General features: G+C 38.1%; 1 protein-coding gene across 14 annotated transcripts in view; it reads right to left on the bottom strand.

Moving 5' to 3' along the window:
• The window catches only part of Rbfox2 (RNA binding fox-1 homolog 2), a 237560-nt gene that overhangs the window by 20833 nt on the left and 200777 nt on the right, over positions 1-15950 (bottom strand). For 7 of the 14 annotated variants that reach the window (XM_048356139.1, XM_048356132.1, XM_048356110.1 and 4 more), the window contains 5 exons: positions 8420-8512; positions 5680-5740; positions 2062-2115; positions 1852-1944; positions 767-911 (listed from right to left, as the gene is read on the bottom strand). In XM_048356139.1, the coding sequence (XP_048212096.1) occupies positions 767-911; positions 1852-1944; positions 2062-2115; positions 5680-5740; positions 8420-8512 (446 nt within the window). The remainder of the gene's footprint in view (positions 1-766; positions 912-1851; positions 1945-2061; positions 2116-5679; positions 5741-8419; positions 8513-15950) is intronic. The other 7 variants (XM_048356204.1, XM_048356123.1, XM_048356117.1 and 4 more) reach the window with 1 other exon arrangement.

Below are 15950 nucleotides of genomic sequence, written 5' to 3'. Positions count from 1 at the left end.
GACCTGGAGGAACAACTAAAAACAAGCCTGCCATCTTCCCTCCTCCCCATTTGATAGCAAAGGATTTATTTGTTGCTATGGAATCATTCCACTGCATGAGACACCCTCCACACAAAATCGAAAGGTGAAGGATGCTCAGCTATATCAGCTATTTACCAGACTCAGTCATCAACTGCAGCTTAATTCCTCCTACTTCTCCTTTACTCCCTTGATTCAATTGGACTTGGCTCATCTTTGATTTAACCTCTTTTAACCTGTTTCCTACAAAGAAAGCAAATCCATTGTGGGTAAGTGGCTCTGCTGCTCACCACCCAGGCAGTGAATACATGGGGAAGGCACGTGTGCCAGCCTCTGCCCCAGCACAGGGTGGTGAGAGGGGGAACACAGCAGATACAATCTGGTGCTACAATCTCCAGCTCCTTTCTTGGTTCTCTGCAGTAGTGTTAATCCACACCCGTGCACTGCTGAGTGAACCATGCCAACACACTGCTAGTAAACACAGGACGGTCTGGCTACTGTCTTAAGCGCTCACCATGAACGTTTAAGGTAGCCAAAAAAAGATTTAGGTAATGAATTGACATTTGGTTACATTCTGATGATGGTGTGTTTTAGTTATTTCTTGTCATCTAATCCATGAATTTGCAAATATTCATTATTCATCTTTGTGGCACAGCAATGTCCCAGAAGTAATGAAAAGACCATGGCATTCTGTTTTAGTCCAGTTGCTTACTGTAGAAACACAGTGATTTTGGCATCTAACACTTACCCTGGATAGGCGGGGATGGCTGTTGGAGGTACTGCTCGGACTGCACCATATACTGTCCGCCCTCTGCCCCTCAGATGGGCTCCTCTGAAAGCAGCTGCCGTGGTGGCTGCAGTTGGGTAAGGGAAGCCAGGAACTAAAGGGAGACCCAAAATATGACAGAAATTTCAATCTACATTCAACAACAGGTGTACACTCACAACTTGTGAAATAATTATGAAAAAGGTATATACTGAAATCTGTCCTAAATACACGGCACACATATTATTCAACACATTTCCTAATCTGAGTCTCACAGTCAAAATTTGTCAATGCCACCCCTTTTCTAAAATATTTTAATGTGAAATCTAAGGTGAGAGGTAAAGCATTCCTCCCTAGTCACCTGTGTCCTTTAGGAGGTAGATGCTTTCTAAGAGCCTATTTTGAAGTGTGCCTTGTTCTGGAAAGCCCTCAGAGACACTAAGTCCACACCCACTGACTCTTGTTTAGTCATGCCTTCTTCTGTAGTAAAAAGGCTCAGGTCAAAGTGACCTGAGAGACAGTAAGAGCTGCAAATAATCAAGAAGATTGGTGGTGCTTTGATGGGATACTCCACTGGGAGGGAATGAGCAGTACACTCTTCATAGGCTCATGCTTTTTAATTAATTCCTTATTAGCAAGTACAGTCTAGAATAATATTCATACTTGCTTTTCATGCTGGTTCTAGGGCTTGAACTCATCACTTCTCTGGGTGTGAGCCACTGGAGTCAGCCACACCTTTTCTTTTCCAACTATTTTTGTTTTGTGCCAATCTTAACGTTTGATTAGGAAGATACCCGCATGAGTTAACAGAGTATTTATCACTCTCCTCAAAAGTATATCGTTAGGCTCAGTGTCCATGGCTCACATTTGTAATCCTAGCTACTCAGGAGGTTGGATCTGCAGATCAAGGTTTGAACCCATCCCAAGAAGGAAAGTCACACACACACACAGAGTATATCTTTGTCAGTTACTATTATACTAAGAACAGGAAAAAACCCAGCCAACAAGAATAGCACTGTTTAGATATAATAGTTAAAACCCATGCCAGGTCAACATAGGCTACTTACTGATTAAAGGAATGTAGGTGTTGATACCCCCTCTTCCTGATAGGGGCACAGCCGCTTCATTGCCAAGGGACACATCTGCTTGAAAGCTGGATGCTGGTGGCATTAAAAAAATTAAAAATTCAAAAAGATTATAAAGGATAGCCAACTGAAAACCCTCAGATGCTGTTATAGTTAAATAGCACAAATGGAACATGTTAACTTAAATACTACCTGCATATAACTCAGGGCCATATACAGCTCCAACTACTGGACTTAATTTCCAACCTAGAACAGAAAAGAGGACAGTGAACTTGAAAGACTACAGAGGAAAAGTGATCAATGCACATGAAGAAGGCTTCACACATCTGGGTTGTCAACTCCTCTTTAGAATGCCAGTTTCAGGTAGACATGAGAGAGTAATCACCTATGCATAGCTGGAGGGATAGTGAAACAGGCATGAGTATGTGTGAAAAAGAGGAAGAAACTGGGGAGGAAGGAGAAAGATGGAGAGTAAATGAGAGGAGGAAGAAACAAATAAACCCTAGGGTTTGGTGGAGGTGCTTTTATAGCCCTACCCAGATGACCTGCTCTGAGTTTTTTTGGTGTTTTTTTAAAAAAAAAATTTTATTAATTAAATTTTGTTGACAAGGTGTTGTGCAAAAGGGGTACACAGTTACATAATAAGGCAGTGAGTACATTTCTTGAGATATCTTTTTTTTTTTTTTGCCAGTCCTGGGCCTTGGACTCAGGGCCTGAGCACTGTCCTTGGATTCTTTTTGCTCAAGGCTAGTACTCTGGCACTTGAGCCACAGCACCACTTCTGGCCATTTTCTGTATATGTGGTGCTGGGGAATCGAACCCAGGGCTTCATGTATGCGAGGCAAGCACTCGTGCCACTAGGCCATATCCCCAGCCCCTTCTTGAGATATCGTACACCCTCGTTTTTCTTTCCCTTCCCTAGATCAGGTAGGCATATATAGACAATACCCAGTGTACCAAAATTATATACAGTAACAACGTAGCGTACACCAAAGGATATTCACTTAGAACTTTAAATGCAACGTCAATAATAGAATCCTCCTGTGTCCTTCTCTTGGAGTTGTTTTTGCTTATCCTTGTCTTATATGATCATATGTACATAGCTGTTGAGCTACTGTGATCCACTGATAGGTCTATTCTAGACCTTTTTATGTTTAGTAGTTATTTGGTTTTAGATACATAATGTAAAGTTGCTGACCCAAACCTGTGGAAATGCCATTTGAAAAGAAGTTTTTTGTTGCTCTGAGTTTTGAACAGAAAAGGAGAATGTGTCATCTGGTAAGTACCACATGACGCTGCAAGTTCTCACACATAATCTTAATGTTGCTTACTACTGCTGCTGTTTTATAAAAGTATCCTCTGTCTGAATGAAAATTTGATCTGGACCTTTGACTGCATGTTCAATTATACCACTCCACGTTTTCTGAGTAAACTGAAAATCTCTTCCCATTGGGATTTCATTGGGGTTCACTATGTAAAAGAGGAAAGACATAACAGTAAAATTCAAAGTATCCCCCCCCAGCTTCACGGTGTGGCTCTTAAGTAGTGTGTGTGTGTGTGGGGGGGGCTTGAATTTAGGGCCTTAGCTTTTTCACTGAAGGTTAGTGTTCTACCAGTTGAGCCACATCTGTACTCATGGCTTTTTACTGGTTAACTGGAAATGAGTTTTTTAGATTTGGCTGCCAAAGCTGGCTTTAAACCTGGATTCTCAGATCTCAGACTCCTGAGTAGTTAGGATTATAGAGGTAAAATACTGTGGCCTGTCTTTTTTTAAAGAAAAATAACGAATTTATTTAAATTCAACACATTTAAATTAGGTAAAGGATTGATGTCAAAGATTAGCTTCTAAACTTTGCTGTTCTAAAAATGAGTGGAAAGAAGAAAAAGATAACTGCATTAAAATTCCCAGATTTTGCTTATTTTTTTCGACAGACTTCCTAGGCTGACCTGGAACTTGGGATCTTCTTGACAGCCTCCCAAGTGCTAGTATTATAGGCATGCCACTCCAATCCCCCTTCTTTCAGATGAATTTTCTTGTTATGTTCTTATTTTACATGAAATTTTGACAAAATCAAGGTTCAAATCATATTTGACTTGCAAAAGCATGGCTGTTTTCAAGTCAAATATCTAAGTTACACAGATAACAAGGGATTCCAACAATATAAGAACACTGCTTAAGAATTTACCAGAAGGCTCACTGTAGAATTTACCAGAAGGCTCTTCAGCCTTTAATAGAGCAGAAGCAGCAGTTGTTGTTTTCCTGACTGTCAGGCTTGAATATTAATGTAGAGAAAACTCAGAATGGTCTTTTACCTCTCATCAACATCCTGAGCAATTCCCTTTATTTTTATTTATTTATTTATTTTGTCAGTTGTGGGGTCTGGGTGCTATCCCTGAGCCTCTTCATGCTCAATGCTAGTGTTCTACCACTTGAGCCAAGTACCACTCCCAGTTTTTGAGTGGTTAAATGGAGATCAGAGTCTTACAGGGACTTTTCTGCCCAGGCTGGCTTTGAACCCTGACCCTCAGATCTCAGCCTCCTGAGTAGCTCGGATAATAGGTGTGATAGCCTAGCTCCCTTTAAATTCTTACAATGACATGTTAACAACACTTTGCATATGTTTAGTTCTGTACAACTTATAGTGGATTATCCTAGATGCCATCTGACCTTGCACAATACCGAAACAAGGTGAGAAGCACTATATTTGCAGCTTTCAGTACACTTCTCTGGGTCTCATTTGCTAAGTAATAAATAAGGTGCAAAGGTTGGGTTTTGAAGATTACTAAAAAGCGTACTAGTACTAAAAATCTGCAGTTGCTAATTTATATTTAAGCAAATAGAATCAGACAAATGAAGAAACTGGTAGAGTGTCACAAAGGAAATTTCTGCCTTTTGAAAAGTATGCAAGGGCTTTTTCTGGATCCAAAGAAAATTTGTCGTGTGTGTGTGTGTATGAGAGGGAGGGAGGGAGAGAGAGAGAGAGAGAGAGAGAAGGGGGGAGGATAGACAGAGATAGACATAGAGAGACAGCTGAATTAAGGGATTATTTAGGCATTAGTATGTACTCTACCACTTGAGCCATGCCCCTTTGGCTTTGGTTGATTTTTTTTTTGAACAGGGTCTCTCTCTCTTTTTTTTTTTTGGCCTGGGCTAGCCTGGACCACAATTCAATGTATGTTCCCTCCTGTAGTTGGGATGATAGGCACATGCCACTGTGTCCAGTCTTTTTATTGACTGAGATGAAGTCTCTCAAACTTTTTGCATAAGCTGGCCTTGAACCATCAACTCCCAATCTTAGCCTCTCAAGTGGCTAGAAAGACATGAGTAAGCCATAGAGCCTGGCTTCTTATTGTGGTTTTATCAAAAAGCAAGGGATCTAGATTTAGAATTAAAAAGTGATCTTTCTAACATCTTCCACTCGTGCTAATTTGAGGAGGGATCAGTAGCAAAGGCAGACTTCGTGGGTGTTAGCCTTTCAAGAGCGGTAGGAACAATACTAACAAACTACAAGGAGCTATACCAGCTGAAAAAAGAAGGTGATCCAGGGTACCTAATTTGGAATAAGCAATCTTGAATGGGATGTTTTGTACTGTGTAGAAAGTAGAAGTTACTGAGATGAAAATATTTTAGTAACTGAAACACTTGGCTTAAAATTCTAAAGAAAAAGTTTATAGGTAAAGAAGACATTCAATATACATTAAATAAACTTTCTTAAGGTTGAAGTAAACAGGTTCTTTGAAATTTATGAAAAGTTCATGTTTATACAAGTGTCAGTGACATCCTCTGGAAGATGATTTGTAATTGCTTACCATTCGCATATGGTGTGACCATCTTCTTATTGGTCATTACACGTGCTGTAGCATTATTAACCTAAAAATAACATACAGAAAAAGGGACAGGGAGGGAATAGATTATATTAGCAAATATCAATTTGATCATCTAGTAACACAGTACTTAACTTAAAACATAAGCTTCTGGTAGCCTTTAGATAACATAGCAATACAAAATATATTTACGTAAAAATTTAAGTGCTTATTAAATGAGGCTAACAAGAGTAAAATGAAGTTTTTTCATTTCCAAGTGGAAAACTAGGACTATTTTACCACTCAATATTCCAAAGGAAAAATACATCTTTTAACAGGAGTCTCTGTGTTAAGGAAAATATAGAAACAAAATGAAGGGGAAACAGCTATATTTACAAATGAAATTTGAAGTTCATTAGTAAAACAGGTTTGCCACCTGGGTTATAAAGTAGGTTTATAGAAAAATGATAAAGTAAATTTCACCTATCCTATGTTCTGCATCATGGACATTTCTTTAAAATTATATTGAGGTTAGAAAATGTAGAACTTCATTTCCGTATGTCAATAGCATTTAGGGCTATTCTAAATTTTCTAGACTATGTAGCCCATTCACTTAAGAGTTAAGTCTTCAGAAGGACTTTTGAGTAAGCACTTAAAAATCTATGTGAACATAAAGTAACTAACGATTCCTTTTGTTTTATGGTTCACGCCACCTTTATCACAAAGCGTATTATTTGCTTTTTCCAAGGTAGGATGAACATATCTTAAAAACACAGCAGATATGAATGAGGAAGAATGAACTTTGAAGCCAGAACACTGTAGGCTGGCATCGTGTTAAAGCTCTGGCCAAGAGAGGAAAGCTTCTCCATAGACTTGACTATATACAGTCAAGTCGTAAGACACAGGTCATAAGACATGTGTGCTTTAAAAAGCTATTTGCCTCTTGTTATATACATTGTGCCAGATTTTTGTTAAGAAGACCAATTTTAGACAGAAGTAGAATTAAAAAAACCTTCATGTGTCATTTAAGATTTGTACAGTGATCACCCTTCCTGTGTGAGGACAGTCTGAAACTCCATTTGCTCTAGTTTGGCCTCCAAATAATATAAACATTTCACATTTACAAAGAATGAATGGGAGACAACAATGATGAGACTGAGATGGCATGCAGTTAACACACACACACACACACACACACAAAACAAAAGAAAGGAAAAACAATCAATTTTGGAAAGAAGGAAGAAAGTGAATAGCAGGATTAGAATAGAGCAAGAGCTCAAACCAACTGCTAGAGCAGAACACAACCAAGCAATTAAAAGGAAAAATGGCCAGATCAGAAACCACCAGTCAGTGAAAGACCAACAGTGGAGTCAAACAGAAGGGAAGGGAAAGAAGAATAGGGAAAAGTGCAAGAGCAAGAGTCTGAGCAAGGAGAATAATGGGCTGGGGAAAAATAAGAGAATGTGAGGAAGGGTGCTCCAGGCAGGAAAGAACTATCAGGGTGAAGAAAAGCTACAAACAGTGGTTTGGAAAAAGGGAAAGTGGGGGGAAATAGGGGCAGGAAGTGCATTAATAAAACTAGCCAAACTGGAGTTCAGTAACTCTGAGTAAGATGTGCAAGGGAATAAAAATCACCATGAAGTCATTAATCAAACAGTTCAGACTGCTACAAAACAATATGTACATCCAAAGTCCAGGCGGCATTACTCAATAGCATTGAAAATAAAAAGGAGGGGGAAAGGAAAAGGAAGAACAACAAGTCAAATCACATTTTGTAGTGTTAATGTGAGATGGCAGATGGGACTTTTTCTTTCTTAATTGTTTTGTAATTACATTTTAAAAAGCTTCTTCTCTAGTGCTTTGGTTTCACTTACCGCCAATGGGCACCATCGCCAGCTTTGTGTATAGTTACCATGGAAAGAGTGAGTCAATTGAAGGGCCCTAAATGCTAAACCATTGGAGAGGGGGAAAAAAGCAAAATATGCAAACATCTTACTCAAATGGTGGCTTTTATATTGAATACTTTTAAAAACTGGGAATGGGGAAAGGAGCCAGTTAACCTTCAGTGCATTGATATAAACGGCTGGTGAACCCGGGGGTTCACACGAGCAACCACAGCACACTGGCCAGACAGCCATCAAACCTGAAGAATTAACTGCTAAAATTCTTGTGTTGAATATAAAATTCTCCCGAGTTTTGGATGCTATTTCCTCCCCACAACCTCTACAATCATCTATTACGTGCTTGTCACATACACATGGAGGCAAACTGGCCTCCCAAGAGAAAGAGGGTATTGGCTGGCCACATGATTCACTACAGAACACAATGTTAGAAGCAAGATAGTTTCAGGACATTTTAAAAGTTAGTTTTTTTTATTTCTTTTTGCTTTTTATTTTAGGTCTGATTATAAGAATTCAGAATCTTGCAAACTGAAGCAAAGGAAAAAAATCAAGGAACAGAAGGATGAACATTTTGGAAAGGGGAAAACATAAATGGAAAACAAACACAAACACACACACACGCGCGCACACACACACACAATTAAAATACCAAATAGCCAAAAACAGAGGAGGTGGACAGAAGCAGTTACTTTTACATAGTTGAGTGCAAGAAAGTGAAGAACACAGATGCAAACACACACATGTGCACTCACACAAACAAGACAGGGTCCAAATGTGAAATAAGTGAGGTAATACAAAGAGAAATAAAAATAGAAACCAGAAATTGAATTATTGAAGACATGCACCTCGATTTTACGGCCCTCTACCACGGTGCCGTGTAATTTCTCCCTGGCCCTGTCTGCATCAGCACTATTCTCGAAAGTTACGAACCCGAATCCCTGCATGCAGCGGGAGAAGGGGGGAAAACATGCACATCGTTATATTGAAATACTGGTCTCTGGTAAATAGAGAAACATTACAGTATGAAACTGACATCAGCAACAACTCAGCAATACTCTCAAAGTCACAGTTTTGGTCCATGCATATTTTGTAAAGGGAAATTAAACTCAGTAACAGAATAAAGAACTGTAATGATACCAATAGTAATTTAATTAACAATAATAACAATAAATAAAATAAAATATAAAGCATGTGAGGCCAGACCAAAACTAAGGCATTGAGTTACTCGGGTCAAACTATTCAACCAAGAATGTACATTTTTCAATATCCTACCTTTCCTAGTTCATGATGTTAGCACCCCAAGTGTAGCATTAAACATATTTAACTCACCAATATTGCAAGCCTGTTATTGTTCACTGACTTCTACAAAAAAACCCTAATATTTAACATTAATCATTTATACAGTGAGTTTTTTTTTAAAGGATGTCTCATTATTTTAGCCCTACTCTGCCTGTTATAATAGTAATAATTTAAGATAGAGTTTTTTTGGTATGGTGTGTGTGTGTGTGTGTGTGTGTGTGTGTGTGTGTGTGTGTACTGGGGTTTGAATTTAGGGCCCGAAGCTGCCCCCTTAGTATTTTTGCTCAGGCTGGCATTCTACCACTTATGCCACACCTCCACTTGGAGCTATTTTATTCTTTCTTTCTTGGTGGTTAATTAGAGATAAGAATCTCATGAGCTTTTCTGCTGGGGCAGATTATACTCTGCCTCCTGAGTTGCTGGAGAGTCGTGATGTATAATTCTATCATTATCAAGTATACAAGCAGTGAAAATATTATTTCAACTCAATGCAATGGTCAATTATAATCTCTCTCTCTCTCTCTTTGGTACCAGTTCCAGGACCTGAACTCAGCACCGGACACAGTCCTTGAGCTTTTCTTGCTCAAGGCTGGCACTCTACTACCACTTGAGTCACAGCTCCATGCCTGTCTTTTTGGTGGTTAACTAAAGCTAAGAGTCACATGGACTTTCCTGCCTGAGCTGGCTTCAAATTGGCAGTCCTCAGATCTCAGCCTCCACAGAAGCCAGGATTTTAAGTGTAAGCCATTGGTGACTGACGTGATTTTTCTTCAACAACAATTTAAAATGGCCAGATTGGCACACTAAATCAAAAATAAGTAATACTGAATTTCAGGAAACTGCTAACACAAATTTACAAAGATTCCAATCTGGATGTCCACATTACTATTATTCTTATTAGCGATTTCCTACATAAGGAGAAAAAAAGAATAGTCAGTGGGAACAAGATCTACATTAGCGACACTAGCCATACATTATTCAATAAAAAAAAAACAATACCAGAAAATAATACAGTACCTATATTGAGTTGGGATTCATTTCATTTTTCCATTTTACTTTTTAGCAGCCACTATCCAAATAGAATGGAGCTGTAACTCATTATGTAGACAAATGAGACAGGGAGTTAACCCTGTTCATGACACCACCTTATTTCCTTCAATGTGAATAGGATTTACTACACACTTATCTATTTCATAAAACTTCATTCTTCATCCTCAACCTTCCATTCTACAACTACAGTTTTATAAGCAATTTCCCAAGCTATTTAACAACTGCAGAATAGCAAATACATGGGTTTTTTTTGGAAAGTCATCTCTTAACAGCTTCATTATCCTTTCCTCTCTAGCAGTTTTTTTTTTCCTATTCTACTGTAGGATAGTTTAAAACCATTTGTTTATTTATTTGTTTGTTCACTTATTTGTGGTCCTGGGGCTTGATCTCAGGGCCTGGGCGCTGTCTCTGAGCTCTGTGCTCAAGGCTAGCATGCTACCACTTGAGCCAAAGAGTTACATCTGACTTTTTCTGAGTAGTTTATTGGAGATAAGAGTCTCACAGACTTTCTTGCCTGGGCTGACTTAGAACCATGATCCTCAGATCTCGGCCTCCTCAGTAGCTATGATTACAGATGTGAGCTACCAATGCCTGACTAAAACCCTTTACTTTAACTGAGGTTTTGGCCTTTTGCTTAATAGCAGACACCGAGATGGTAAACAGTGTGTGCTGAGCAACATTTGATAGGAGTACTCCACCATTGTGTAGTGACTGATTACACAGTACTCTAAAATGATCATATGGATGGGTGGTATTCAGAAGATTTTGGTAGATTATCTCTATCCACAAAATGTGTAGCATTATAAATACTCTCAGATGCAAACGCTGAGGTGACAGAAAATTTACATGCATGATGTTTACTGTGGAATGCTATGGGTAATTTTAGTTAATAGTTTCCTAAAGCATGTATAAATTTCTTAAAAATATGAACAGGACATATTTTGGGAAACGTATTTTGATATGAAAATTTTTGTTTTGTTTTGCCAGTCTTGGGGCTTGAGCTCAGGGCACTGTCCCTGGCTTCTTTTTGCTCAAGGGTAGCAGCACTCTACCACTTGAGCCACAGTGCCACTTCTGGCTTTTTCTATATATGTGGTGCTGAGGAACTGAACCCAGGGCTTCATGTGTATGAGGAGACCAGGCCAGATTCCCAGCCTGATATAAAAATGTTATAGCCATTATGACACCTCAGAGTACACAGAACAAGAAAACAATTAAGGATACTACTAGTTATTCACATTAGCACCTGCTGAAGACAAGAAGCCAGCTTTCTAACCCTAGAGAACCCTCCAGTGGAGTAGTGAAACCTTTTAAAACTTACAATATAAACCATATTCCAATTGATTCTTGTAATAAATGTTTTGATTTGGGTTAAAAACTTATAAATCAGGTGAGTTACTATTAACTTAGACTCATAGGCTTTTCATTATGGCATTGTGTCTGGCAACAGATGTCTACATGCCTACTTACAAACCATATATACTTCTGTTTGTAAACACAACCATGGGGTTGCAAGGGCAGATTTGTTGGGTTCACTTTGAGGTAAATAAAGGGAGTTGAACCCAAGATTATAAGCAATGATGAAAAAAATTAATCTCTGCAAACCTAATTGCTGAATTTATTTACTAAAGTGCTTTAGTCAGAAAATCCTTTCCATATTCCCCCCAAATCTGATTGTGAAATGTCTTGAATAGCCTTCCCTTTTGGAAAGTGTTTATGGAACATGAGTGACACAATAGGTACACCAGAAGAATGCAGGATTATCACAGCACTGACAAGTTTTAGTCAGCAAGTGACAAAATTTAATGTAATGCTTGTTGGAGTTTTTCTTAGTAATGACTTTATTCTGGAATAAAACTGTATTTCAAATGTTCCTAAAAATGTTTTATAAAGAAAGATGCTTAAATGCATAAGGAAGTTCTAATGAAGATACTAAAGACATAAAAACCATCTTTATAATAAGCTTCTTTTCCTAGGGTGACAGGAGAAAGGTCTGCTTCGTGCTATGGGATTCTCTAACATAAAACACAGAGGTAAGAGGATTTATTTCTTCTCTTTGTAGATAAATAGTCCTGTGGTAGGCAGAATAATGGCCCCTGAAGTTGTTCATGTCCTAATCTCTGGAACCAAAGAATATGTCATCTTACCCAGCAAAGGCATTTTTCAGATGTGATTAAATGATCTCAAGATAGGGAGATTACCCTGGATAATCCAGGTGGGTCCAATGTAATCCTCAGTGTATTTATACGTGAAAAGAAGAAGGAGAGTCAGAATCTGATTGTAGCAGCTTGAGAAAGACTTGATTGGCCATGGCTGGCCTTGAAAACAGAGGAGACTAGAGTCCAGTGAATGTGGGCTTGAAACGGCAAGAAAACATTATCTGAGTCTTCAAGAGCACTGCAACACTGTGATTTCAGGCTAGTATGATGGATTTCAGATTTCTGACTTCCAGAACTATAAAATAATTAATGTGTGGTTTTAAGCTGCTGGGTTTGTAGCAACTTACTCAGAACCGTAAGAAATGAATACACATTTTATTTCACCGCAAAATGATTACATAGTATTAAATGTTGAAACATAATAACTAATCTGCACAGTTATAATATGTAACAAACATATCATATAGTCTGTAACATATAGATTTAGCCTCAAATGCTTAAGGAGAGGAAATAGCTCAGGCACATAAGATGAATTTTATTTAAACTGATTTATAAAAACATGACTAATGAGGTGTATATCATTCTTTATGGTACAGCCTTTGAAGTCTTGTGAGTATCTTTCACTTAGGGAACATCTCAGTTTAGACCCCCTATTTCTAATGCTCATGTGGTCACTGTACTGGACAATGTACTGTATATTCCTATTAAGGTTTGCAGTCCCCAAGTCTATGTTCATAGTTGAAACATATCAGTGATAAATCCATGATTACCAGCTCTATCTGCTAACCAAGAAAGCAAAGAAAGGTTTGTTAGGTTGTGGTTAAAGCTTCTATCTGGATCCCCATTTCTCATCAAGGACACAGAGGAGCCGAGTAACTGTTACCATTTTAGTCTGGCCTCAGGCTGCAATAAGTAACAAGCAATAGGATGAGCATTTTAAACATGTTTTTAAAACTTGTATAATCTTTAAATTTTTCCATCTCAGAAGAATGAGAAAGAAAATTTACCATGTAACTTTTAAGGGAGAAATCAAAAGCAGACGGATCTCCTGGGTATGGCCAGAACACAGGAATTAAAAAATAAATAAAAGAAAACTAAAAACTCATAAATGGTAACACCAAAGAAAAGTAAGTCCTTTGGAAATACATGCATTGCTAATTCAGTTTTAAGTATAATGAAAAACATTTCAGTATTTCCTATGAATTTTACTGAAATTACAAAGACCTACTTAGTGCAGCTTCAAGGAAAGTATTTTGAATATATTTTGAAAGGAATAAGTAACTTCCCCTTTTGTGAAATAAAAAGTCATGGTATGGGCAAGAAAAAAATCAGGACATAGATAGAACTTTCATCTGAGATAATTTAAATGTATTTTTATGAGTGTGTGTGTGTGTGTGTGTGTGTGTGTGTGTGTGTGTGTGTGTCCCTCTTATAATTAGGTAAGGCAAAACCAAATGAAGACAAAATAAAAGAGGTCAATAATGAAAAAGGAGGAAATTAAGTCCTTTGTGGAGCCCAGTGATTCTACTCTGTAGGCAGGAGCTGGATGAGGTGGAACTCTGGCAGCAGAGCGTGTGTGGATGTGGCAGTACAACATGGTTTATTTCAATCTCATAAAAATAAGATGGGACCTGGGTGCCTATAATCCTAGCAACTCAGGAGACTGAGATATGAGGATCATAGTTCACAGCTGGCTTGGGCAGGAAAGTCTGAGATATGAGGATCACAGTTCACAGCTAGCTTAGGCAGCAAAGTCTGTGACTCTTATCTCTTAATTAATTACCAAAAAGCCCAAAGTGGAGTTGTGGCTCAAACAGGAGATCAGTGATGGCCTTGAGCAAAAAAAGCTGTGTACAGTGCCCAGGCCCTGAGTTCAAGCCCCAGGACCAACACACACACACACACACACACACACACACACACACACACACACACACACACACACACACACACACACACAATGTGGGGCTAGGAGTAGCTCAGTGGCATAGTGCTTGTTTAACATGTACAAAATCTTGTGCTTGGTCTTCAGAACCACACACACACAAAATTTATGGTAAAGAGATGCTTTCTGTTTTGGAGCAATCTGATTAAGAACTATCTCAGATTTATCTCAGATTTATTTTCTGACCAGTTTTTCCCATGCTGCTTCAAAAAAAAGTCAATAAAGCTAATTTTGGAACAGAAAAACACTATTTAAAAGTCAGAATAGGGCTAGGAATATTGCCTAGTGGTTGCCTCCTACACATGAAGCTCTTGGTTCGATTCCCGAGCACCACATATATGGAAAACGGCCAGAAGGGGCGCTGTGGCTCAGGTGGCAGAGTGCTGGCCTTGAGCGGGAAGAAGCCAGGGACAGTGCTCAGGCCCTGAGTCCAAGGCCCAGGACTGGCAAAAAATAAATAAATAAATAAATAAAAAAGTCAGAATAACTCCTAACTAAAACAACAGGACCATAGTGCCTTCTTTTCTCTGGTTTGACATGCTTTAATTTTATAGTCAACCTAAAACATTTAAGAGAAATGAGATATTAAACTTAATTCACAAAAATAAAAGCATTCATTAATTTCTCTAAGGAGGATCTCAGAGAAGGTATTTTTGTTGGTTCTGGCTGACTTCAAAGTAAACTTCACTGGGAGGCCTCAAAACACTTCCAGAGAATTCACTCTGGGAAAGGTTTATTAGGCTTTGTTTTTCACATACTGTCAATTAGCACATCATCTACACTATTGCAGCCCAAAGAAACCAGGGGCAGTAAGGACACCATATATACCTTCAGATTCCCCAGAAGGAAAAGGAAGGCCTGTGTTTTTATTTTGAAATGAAAATTATGTGGGAGAAGTAACTGGATAAGGTAAATTTGGAGGCAGACAAATCCTCAAAGTCAATGAAAGAAGCCTTAAGATCAATTTCCTTTGCTTCACAGTAGTTCAGTCAAATTGTTTTCTTGATAAGGAGTAAGTCTTCAATGCTTGATGAAACTGTATTGGGCTTCTGGTAGTTAGAATCTAGTTAGGATTACTTATGTGTGTGCACTCAAAACCAAAAATATTTAAAATTACTACTGCATGTGAAGCATGGTCAATAATCTCCATCAATTTGTTTCACACTGATGTATTTCTATTCACTAAACCACATCATCTTCTTACCTTGTAGCTGACCACTTTATAAAAAATAAATTTGAACTAAACAAAGGACTAGAAATCCACTGTGAGAAAATAACAAGCAGATAGGGACAATCAAGGACCATACTTTTTACTGGTTGAAGCAAACAGATTTTACTTTAAAATACTTACCAAGTAAAGTGCTGGAGAATATTCTGCATAGACATATTACTTTTTTAAACTGAAAGCTGAAAATTACCTTTTTAATAATTAACAAATAATTGTTCTAGCCAGAATTAAACATTTTTAGTGTTGACACATTCTATAAGGGAATAATAATCAGAAACATTAGAACAATGTATTCATTTGTGTTAGTACAGAAGGGACAAGGGGTGCACACCATCCATGTATGTTATCAATTCCCAGAATGTGGTGATTTGGAGTAGGAAAGTGAAGGGAGGTAAACATAACTGATTTATTGAGAGTTTACTTAGCTTTCTTTCTCAAACTACATACTTAGGAGACTTAATCAGATTATAGCAAAGAACTGTTTTCCAAGTTCAGCAGATATGACCAGCTGAAAATTAATTTAAAATCACTAATAGGAAAAGTAATTTTTAACTAAGAAGGTTAGTTCTTATGTAAAACATACTTGGAAAAGAGTACACACATCAGCTCAGTTTACACACTGTGACTACTTTTTGTTAAGTCTAGCTGTGTGTGACCGAGTGCCTCCATATCCCAAAGCTTACCCACCTGGGGGG

This window comes from Perognathus longimembris, chromosome 1 (genome assembly GCF_023159225.1).
Source record: "Perognathus longimembris pacificus isolate PPM17 chromosome 1, ASM2315922v1, whole genome shotgun sequence".
Lineage (NCBI taxonomy): Eukaryota > Metazoa > Chordata > Mammalia > Rodentia > Heteromyidae > Perognathus > Perognathus longimembris.
Note: the sequence above shows the minus strand (reverse complement) of the source record. Positions and strands in the feature narration are given on the sequence as shown.